The sequence below is a fragment of the Acipenser ruthenus genome, chromosome 26 (genome assembly GCF_902713425.1).
Source record: "Acipenser ruthenus chromosome 26, fAciRut3.2 maternal haplotype, whole genome shotgun sequence".
In the NCBI taxonomy this organism is placed as follows: Eukaryota; Metazoa; Chordata; class Actinopteri; order Acipenseriformes; family Acipenseridae; genus Acipenser; species Acipenser ruthenus.
In genome coordinates this window covers 24,001,320-24,011,535 of record NC_081214.1, presented here as the reverse complement: position 1 = coordinate 24,011,535, position 10,216 = coordinate 24,001,320, and the positions used below count along the sequence as shown (strand labels likewise).

The following is a 10,216-nucleotide window of genomic DNA, read 5'->3' as shown; positions in this document are numbered from 1 at the left end:
CAAGCTGTTTTTTCTTTGATGTGCGTAGTGCATTCCGATTCACATAATGACTAAACGTGAGTTAATGCAATTTCTTAACAGCAACAAGAAAACGTATTTTCACAGAAAAAAAATAACACAAGACAAAAAAGAGTTTGTATTTAATTGATTTAATATATTGTATTAATTCCAATGCAATAAATAAATTATTACAAGACGGTTTGGAATTAGTTTGTAGTTGTTAAAGTCCTTCAGTCCTGACTCTTAAGGTTTAACTGGCTATAGCAAAGTGATTTGTTTACCTAAGTGCAGTCATAATGTATTTTAACTTACAAATTGTAAGTGGAGAAAGTGAACACTGGCAAAGGTTAACTGAATGATTTATATGCAGGAATTTGTGAACTAGCCTATAAGCAAAACTATTGAATTGAAGGGTTGGCGTGTCCCGTGTAATGCAGTCATGATCAATTTCATACTCGTATACATACAGGCAAATTCAGCGTCCCGCTGAATAGTTTCCAAATGTTGGGAAGTACGCGTATGTCATTCATTGCACGTCTATTCATATAGTGTAGTTAAGCCTCCTGTGAATTCTACTTCCAGGAAGCAGACCTCGTCAACGTGTTTGATGGCTCTTTTTTTGCATTCAATTCCTATGAAGTTGCCTCCGAGACACACCGTTTCAGACACAACCTCAAGACTTCACACAGTGAACCCAGCAGTCTATCACAGGCAGGCCCACAGGCTTGCGGATATGTCAAGTCTCACGCATTTGCACTGAGAATCACTCATTTTAGAAACTTTTTTTGGGGGTGGGGGGAGGGGGGGGTTAGTTTTAGCACTCTCACTCCTAAAATAAGATATGAGAATTGAACCATTACACCTCACTCATTTGGACGCTGTGATCTTGGCATCTCTGTGCAAGTGGAAAGTTGGCATTTCAGGCACCATCGTCTTCAAACAAGTATATCTCAATGATGAAATATGTATACTAGCTAAAAAGAGAATGTATTCTACTTGTTATGAGCAGGCAGACTTTTAAAGAACTGCAAACAACGCCAGCATTCTAGTCAACACATATTTTATTAGGATTCCAGTGTAACAGACGTATGCAATACAATGTGGACATTGACGAGCCAATCAGACATTCAGACTCACAGCAGCACAACAGTAAATAGATCCTTCACTACTGACACACAGTATTAGTATGTGTGTTGCCGTCATTAATTAGTCATGTAGTTGTACTGTTGAGGTCACTGTGTTAATAATAATGACACTTTTAATGGTATTGCTGGACAGTGTAGAAATGGGGTAGGAAAAGATATTTCTAGCAACTACAGTATATTTAGTTAAGGGTGTGGATTAGTATAGGATTTTTTTTAAACCAGCAAAACCTGCTCTTTAATCAGCATTATCTTTAGAAACAGCACAGCCAGTTGAAAACCAGCACAGCTAACTGGCATGAAACCAGTACTGGTCTTTACTGGAATTTCGAACAAGGTAAATGGGAGAAAGGGAGGTAATGGGAGATAGGAGAGAGTGAAGCCGGGATACATGGTGAGGAGGTCAAAGGAAATGAGGGATATATAAATAAAAAGAAAGCAGGGGTGCTATTTCGTGTACTCCTCGTCAGAGTCGCTGATACTGATATCGTCATCGGAGTCATCCCAGACAGGCCTGGCCTCCTCGCTGGGCCCGCTCTCCTCCACGCTCTCGCTCGCTTGCTCGGCCCGCGCCCGCGGGTCCTCCAGCTTGCCCCAGGACACGGCGTCCGCCTTGACCAGGGTCAGCTCCACCTTGGAGGGCACCATTTTCACAGCGCTCCGCTCCACGCTGATCACCTGCAGGGGGAGACAGGAACGCAGGCGGTGAGCCCAGCACTCCTCACGTGGCACTAGCTAAAGCTGTTTGGCTGGTTTTTTCGCTGGGGAAAATACATCAGCTTGCTGGTGTGTGGTCGCTAGTAGGACATAGTATAGGATTCTTAATTCTCAAAATGGGTAGTGAACTACATAAGGTTTTTAAAAACGGTATTGAAAACCCCCTTTCGGAAATCACACTGTTTTAAAAACAGTACAGCCTTTGCAGGCAGACAGACAGCGATACAGAAGTCAGTCTATGATTTGAATACTGACCCCCCAGAGATGGAGTTCCTGGTGAAACTCTTTGTCCCCGTCAAACTGGATGTGGATGGTCAGCTGAGAAAACAAAAAGGAAAAAGGGAGAGCTCATGATCCACATTACACAGGGCTGCTGTAGAAGGCACTGAAAAGCCATACTTTCATAACATCACATTTACTTGGTAATGGTACAATGTTAAGTTATAATACACTGTGCATCTCCAGTAAGGTTTGTTTTTTTGGAATAACCACCCACCGTGGTGCGGTTGGCCTCGATGTAGGACTGCTCCTGCACTGCGTTCTTGGCATACACTGTGATCACCACCTGGCTGCCCGTCTGGTGCCAATCATGCCGGCACGCCACCATCTTCTTGTTCTGCAACAGAAAAGGGGGGCATCTGAGCTCGCACGGAGGCATCTACCAGTCTGAGGACCTTACAGAGAACTCCTCATGCATAGCTTCAATCACACAGCTGTAACGGGAGTTTATCACCGTGTTTCCATGCCTTGTTTTCACTGCCTTTTCCCAGGTAGAGCTGAGCGAGGCGTAGTTAAAGACGACTGTCTGCGTTCCAGTGGAATTGTGTCAGGTATCGCTGACCCAGGAAGTAGTAGTGCGGCAGTAAACGGTCACGTTGGATTGTGGGATTGATTGAATACATGCAAATAAGCGAAGGTGGACGAAGTTGAACAAGCATGTGTGGCTGTTTTTATTTCCAGTCTTTACACGGCTGTCAGTAGTCTTATTAATGAGGTTTGGTCATGAAGCAACACCTGTGTCTGGTTTGTTTTCACCGCAGCCTTCGCTTACAGCCGCCATTGTTCCAAACAGTCTCTTTAGCACACGGCTTTCGGTGACGTACCTCCGCACAGCACAGCTTGGCACCGTTGGGTATGAGCTACGAAACTGCTCTGTCTGAGGTGTAGCTGAACGTCAGTGGAAACACCCTCCAGCTACACCTCTCCCAGACCGTCCAGCTCAGCTATACCTGGGGAAAGGCAGTGGAAATGAGCAGAAATCACCCCTCGCGGGGAAGAAAGAAGGATATAGTTAAAGAGCCGCCAGCTGTCAGTAATGTGGGAAGGCTGAAGTACTTTTTTCTGGACCCAGGTGTGTTTGCCTGTGGTGCAGCCCTTCTGGTCCAGGAAGGCGTTGAAGTCAGTGGTTTTTATACAGCAGCAGCTCCAGTATTTATACCTAGAAAAGACAAGAAAACACATTAGGTTAATCATCCCAACTAAAAGGGAAAAGAACCCACCTTGATTAGCACTGGTTATGTTTGAAAGCTGAAGAGTCATCGTACCCTTCATGGAAGACAGGGGCCCCAGGGTGATGGATACAGGCCTCAGCATTTGTCTCTGGACCGCCGTAAGACTGAGGAAACAAACCAAGAGCCGCTGTCATTCAAACTGTCAAACTGAGACCCCAATGCGTTACAGAGAAGTCATCTAACACCAGGGCTTCATCTGTGCTGAATCGCACCGGTTTTCAAATGAAGACCCGTATAATAGATGAGAGCTTGAAGCATATATGGGAGCTACAGTAAAGCCAGGTCAGTACATTAGGTTTATAAACAGCAATGCTATACCTCATCCTTAATTATAAGATTCAGTACCTTTTTGTTTACAAATTAACCCCTGTCTAAGATCAAATACAAACTCCCTTAAAAAAAGTGCTGATTTTAAATAAACAATACTTAAATTCCACTGCTTATTTAGGTCCCATGGAGAAGGGAAGCTTGTTGAGGGATCAGAAAAGAAATCTGCAGTAAGAGCTGCATCGGCTCAGAGTTTTATTGGGATAGAGCAATGAAATGGCCAAATGCAACTCATTGTCATTGTTACTGACGTCACGCCAGCACCATCTTCTTGTATTGTGGATTCAGAACCAGATTGTTTCGTGTTAGCGTTTCAGTTGCAACCAGCCCCGTCCCAGCTGTGCAGGATTCCTAAACGTACCGTCTTGCAGCCCGAGTTCTTGCACCTGGTTCCAGGGATCACCACATTACTGTCTGCAAAGAGAGCGAGGGAGGGGTTATAGCTGTGGGGTGAGGCAGGGTGGACGTGAAAATCAACAGCAGGGTCCTCCACAACTAACAATGCCATCACTAGGATTTTCTGCTTGGCAGATTACCCTGGAGGTGAAACTGACACTCGCTTGAAAACAATGACTTGGAATAATTGAGATCTGGCAGCTGACATAAATGTTAACAACCCTCTGAGCAAGGGTCCAGCATGTGGTGTGATTGAATGGGGTAATGAAGGCACTGGCTGAAACACCATTACCTTTCTGGGCAGCTTCGTTTGTCTCGGATGCCCGCAGTTTCTCCAGAGCCTGTTTGAGAGACTGGGACACTGTGACGGGCAGCTTGGTCTTGGGCTCCTCAGAACTGCAACACACAAAACAAGGTGTGTCAGCAACACGGACTCCCCCGTCATGGATGTGAACCATGGTCAGCACCCTGTCACAGTACACATCCACACATGTGGAACGGAATGTTATGACAAGGTACCAATGAGCAGGTCACTGACAATCAGACCAGCAAGTCTCTTAGGAATCTGTTTGCACTCCACATATTTGCTGAGGGTTGGGCAGACGGTTTTGTCAGTTGTCTGCAACGCTGCTAGTATGTACTGGTTTGCAGCTTGTCATGCCGGTTGAAGAGATTGTAATGCTGGTTCTGAAATGTAAATAGGGAAGACTCGCCCCTCAGGTACCTGGGCCTCTCCCTCTGCAGCTTCTCCGCTGACTTGGGACCGCTGAAGATGATCTCGGTGTCCACAGGGGGGCGCTCACTGCCAGCCTTGTCGGAGCTGACCTGCGGCCGCATGGGCTCGGTGGGTTTCTCGTTGCTATGGCGACCCCGAGTGCAGCCCTGCAGAAGCACAAGCAAACAGAGGATTTATTATTGTAGCAGGGTGAAGCGGTGCAGCATGATCAGGGCGAAGCAAGGGGAATGCGGTGAAGCTTGATAAACCAAAAAAGATCTCGCAAACTTTCTGCTGAAGTCTATTTTCTTTTTATTAATTATTAGTGTCATTATCAAACTTTCAGTTCTGTCCTACATTTTTTTGTGTGTTTTTTTTAGCTATTTACTCAGAATAATCGTTCGTGCAAAACATCATTTGCATTTGTAGACCAATCATAAGCCATTGATTTAAATATCCAAATTGTTTATTTCTGGGTGGCAATTTGGAAAAAATTACTTTGAGAATGTAGCCCGTGGTCAGCATTCCTTTTAAACAAGGCTGAACAAACCCAACCTTTGCACTCGGAGGATCTTCAAACACCAGCTGGGTTTCACACAGACCCCCATGCACTGTGAATGCAGTGACCGCTGCTACACTGGAGCAGGACCGTGCCAGCTGGGTTTCACACAGACCCCCATGCATTGTGAATGCAGTGACCGCTGCTGCACTGGAGCAGGACCGTGCCAGCTGGGTTTCACACAGACCCCCATGCACTGTGAATGCAGTGACTGCTGCTGCACTGGAGCAGGACCGTGCCAGCTTTCTGTACCTTTATAGACAGGAACTCAGAGAAGTCAGTCGTCTTTTTTCTACAGCATGACCAGCCCTGAAAGCAAACAGCAGGCAAAAGTTATTCAGCTATACAACGATACTGAGAATTCAAAAACAATATAAATGAAAAAGTTTACTTTCCCAACAACCAAAACCGAGGGGACAGGACTCTGTTTTGAATAAGGTAGGTTCTGCACCTCAGCAGACCTGTTGCTCTGAATATCTTTAAATGAACAGTGATGAACAGCTGTGCCAAGTCCCCCAGCATCCCTATCACACTGTCAAAGAAGACATTGGGCTGTGCCCTAAATCAGGGGCTTTCAGAGGCTTACAATAAATATAAAAACAATGAACACAATGATCCAAAGATCAGTGAAAATAAAGCAGTGAAATGGGGGTGCTTACCTTCAAGGCATCGTGGAATATGGGGTACCCTGAGTGATAGAGGCAGGCATCTGTGGGGCAGAGAAAAGAGAAGAAGAAGAAGAAGAAGAAGAAGAAGAAGAAGAAGAAGAAGAAGAAGAAGAAGAAGGAGGAGGAGAAGGTGAATTTGAGACTTGTAGCATTACAATACTAAGGTCTCTCTCTCTCTCTCTCTCACACCTCTCCATTCTACCACCCCCCCTCCTCCCTACCTTGTGTCACTTTGCATTCCCGTGCCTCGCGCAGCTGTCTCTGAGAGCAGCTGGGAAAAGCAGACTCAGGAGAAACTGCTTGCCCCCTCCCACAACCCCCTCTCCCTCTCAACACGTGCCTGCGTATGAATGAAGACACAGAGGTGTAGGAGTGATCCTGCCCATTAGGAACGAGTTGATTAGTTTTCAGTGACCCGTCTGATTAATGGAATGTGAGCTGATTACATATATATATATATATTTTTAAAGTTTGCTAAGTTTGGTTCTGGCGGTTGACTCGGGTCAGTCCAATTCCCTCAAGCTGATTAGGTTACAGCGCATACAAGTGGCAGTGGGGGGTACTGCAGCTGCCTTTAAACCAATGATTGTAATCTTCCTCTCACATCGCCAGAATCTGTCTTAAACAAACAGTTTACTTACCAATCAAAGCAAGATAAAAAAAAAAGATTTAAAAACTGGCGACAATACTTATTAGTTGCCTATTAGTTAATGAATTCCCAGCCCTTATTACTCCAATAGTAGTGAGCAGCATTAGTAGCAGTAGTCATAGTGCTGGCTTTGATGGTACTTGCAGGCCAGCACTATGTCTAAGCTATGCTTTCTCAGTCTCAGATAGGATAGAAAAGTGCTCTCGGCTCACCATCAGAGTTCTCCTCTTGGTTGTATCTTTCTCCGCAGCCTTTGTTGTAACAGAGGAGAGCCATGATCACACTGAGCCGCTCTCAAATTAGCTGGCTTGGACTAACAGAACCTGGCAGGTTTCTTTTCCTCTCAGTAAGTGAAAGCGCATGCAGTCCGCTTCAGCTGAAGTACTTCTCCGGTTGCTCTTCTGGAAGTTTCTGGGCCTGGGAAACACGAAGAAAGACTAGAAGCAGAGAGAAGCGGAGAGGAGGTTGAAAAGTGTGCCTTCCGAGCCGGGGAGGAGCACGGAATGTGGTGCTCAGGGCCGACAAACCCAAAAATAGACAGTCCCCTCTCTCCAGCTGTCAGCTCTTATCTCCCAGCCCTCAGACATTTCCCTGAATTCAGTCGGGACACTTGGTGCTACAAAGGAGGGGTGTGGGGGGGTGGAGTGTTAAGTCCATTTGTGTTTACTTTAATACAATGGCACATGTGAAGCTGGTCCCATTGGGTGATGTGTAAAGCACAGTAAGCCCTGGGTACTTTTGCAGGCAGGCCGTCTGAGTAAAGGATTTTTCTGATGAGCTCATCCGTTTAGGCAGGAGGTCCCTGTAGGGCAGGCTGAGGCAGGAGGCAAAGATCATGTTTCAAAAGCTTCTCCAAGGACTCCAGGAAAGACACTTTTTCAATCTACTGTGTGGGAGTAGCAGATAAAATATGCCTATGTACATTTCCAAATGAAATGATATTATTGTACAAGCCTAGTGAAATTCCAGCAGTTACCAGCACTGGCTTATCCTTAGACTGCAATGCATCTAAACAAAAAGAACAGCATTGTTTACACTCTGAAATTAATCTAAACTGGAAACCTGTGGTGGGGTTTGACATACCAGCTTGGTGTCCCGTAGGAAACCAGTAAAAACAGGTCCCAGTTCCCAACTCTTGCTGGTCACCAGCTCAACAGCATTTGTTGGAATTATCAGCAGGGGCTGCGCTAAAGATTTGAGACTGTGCAGAGCAGTTGATCAGATCCAGTAATATCACTAATCGGGTGTTGAAAATACCATGCTTTACTATACAGACAGGCTTGAAGTGTATGCTTCCCTACACGGCTAGCTTTCACAACAATATATCACAGTATGGTGTGGTGGACTTCACAACAGGCACTAAATGAGATTTATTAACACCAGAAGAGGCCGGTCTGAAACAGGCAAGCTCTCTAGTTCAAGGGCCATTTAAGTGGTCCCGAAGGACAATCTTGCAAGTGAACTGGAATGCATGCAATTGGGTCGCCTTGCTGACTGATAATGAAGGCTGTTTATCAAAGTAATTATCGGCACTACCACAAGAGGTGCGACGTTATTTTAATATTTGCAATAAGAACCGTTTTGAATGATTTTAAGCATGCTAAAAAGGTAATGGCAACAGTAAAAACAAATATATGAATACGTCATTTGAAACTACTACTTTTTCATTAGTTGTAGATTGTTGCCATCGGGAAAAGAAAAGATGTGTGGCATGTGTTGCCATGGAGATAGACTTAACAGTGCTGTACCTCCGGTTGGTAAGCAATCCCAGATGAAAACAGCCTGCCGCTGCAGTTGCTATGATGACATGCTAACACAGCGCCAGCTCCAGTTGTCATGGAGATGATTCTGAAAAGTGCCACTAGGTGGCGTTTCTTTGAGGACTGTTGTAACTGAAGGAATGCCAGCCTTGGCTTTTATCTTTTTTTTTCTGGAAAAATTCCAACACAGGTCAAATATTGTCTCCTGGCCCTGCTGTTGCACCTCTCCAGCCTGTTCACCCTAGCAAAGTTAATATTTTTGTTTAGCCTGACTGTCTGAAAACCTAGGGGGCTATTTTCACAGATTAGTAACTTATGTTGAATAAATCACTGTGTTCTAGAACTAAAAAGGCAGATTACATTTTGTGCAGAATTACTCCACTTAGGAAGTGTTGAAAATAATAACACAATGAGCATCACCTGCTGCGTTCTGACTGGTTTTGTATTTGTTTTTAGTTCATTGTGAATTGTTTAATGTACAAAATACATTTATGGAAGTTTACAATGTATTTTTGTACTAATGATCGCTGATCCGCTCAGGTTAGTTAACAGGATATCTCTGGTAAACGATGTCTCGTCCTGCTACAGAAACCACTTCCTGAAGCTGTTAAGTGCAGCTCGTCCTCCCTGCATCCTCAGTGCAGACTGGGGTTCATGTAAACCGCTCTCTTCACTTCCCCACAAGGTACGCATGCAAATAACACACTGTACAGGGACGCCGACTAGACTGTGCAAACCAGAAGCAGGAATAGAGCTCTGTGGAGCTTGTAAGAGCAGTGCCTGGGACACTGACTGTTTCCTCAGTGCACCGTCTCCCACACAGCGCTGTATTCTGTAGCAGAGGACAGTGGGGCACCCGCACACTCACATGCATGGAAGATAAAACTACATTCAAAAAGTATACTATACAATATTGCAGTTCTGCCAAAAATCTGCAGAGTGGTAAATACCAAGGCAAATGAACTCAGCAATGTTCAGCATCTTCACGTGCTTTTCCAGTGGTTATGCAAAGGGTTTACTGTGCTTTACAATGGTTTTCTTTCTCTTTTTTTACAATGTGTGAGCATTTCTGTGTGGTTTACCATGCATTCACCCATGTTTTATTATACTGCATGATACAGGTATACAGCAGTGTGGGTCACCACGCATCGGTCAAGGCTGTGTGAAACGGCTGATGAGAAACTTGGATGAGTTTGGATGCTAGTGCATCGAGGCCCAGGGGAATGAGGCAATGTGCTTCGTTTAGCTTCTGAAACCGCTTGCTCACTTGATCCACGCGAGCTGCTGAGCGTGTGCACCTGGGGTCTTCTCTTCAATCTGGATGGGACTCCAGCAGCAACGCAACACTTCACAAAGTCGGCCTGCAACAGGGAGATGCAGCTTCTATATACTGCATTTCACACACGACAAAGAGAGAGAGGGACAGAATATTTATTCAAAAGTGTGGGCCGCGTATCCCAGGTGCTTCCTTCTTCTTTTTATCCGTGTCCTTTCTGAGCTGACGAGAATGAGAGATGGAGATTGAGCAACATGTGGCTTGGTTCTGTAAATGCCGGCACTGGCAGAGGTTGGACTAAGCTGTGAACTCATGGCAGGCAGTTCTCTGCTTGTGGATTGGCACTGAGACAGGACTGGCAGACACACACGCTCACACTAACTCCAGGGCTGCTCTTAAGGTGGAGGGGAACAGCAAAATTGTGGATTGTTATGAAGTAAAGTGGACTAACCAGGATTGTGCAGTTCATAAGGCCTAGGGTGGTTAGCTGTTAGTC

The 10,216-nt window shown here is 45.3% G+C and overlaps 1 protein-coding gene across 1 annotated transcript; it reads right to left on the bottom strand.

Annotated features, from left to right (window-relative positions):
• Positions 1–1,043: 1,043 nt before the first annotated feature.
• LOC117430527 (cysteine and histidine-rich domain-containing protein 1-like) lies at positions 1,044–7,236 on the bottom strand. Its single transcript, XM_059001453.1, has 11 exons — positions 6,897–7,236; positions 6,027–6,076; positions 5,620–5,676; positions 4,818–4,975; positions 4,386–4,489; positions 4,059–4,111; positions 3,404–3,474; positions 3,195–3,297; positions 2,356–2,475; positions 2,115–2,177; positions 1,044–1,820 (listed from the first exon to the last, which is right to left on the bottom strand). Exons 1-11 carry the CDS (start codon positions 6,958–6,960, stop codon positions 1,590–1,592), a joined length of 1,074 nt encoding a protein of 357 aa, XP_058857436.1. The 5' UTR covers positions 6,961–7,236; the 3' UTR covers positions 1,044–1,589.
• Between the last annotated feature and the right edge of the window lie 2,980 nt (positions 7,237–10,216).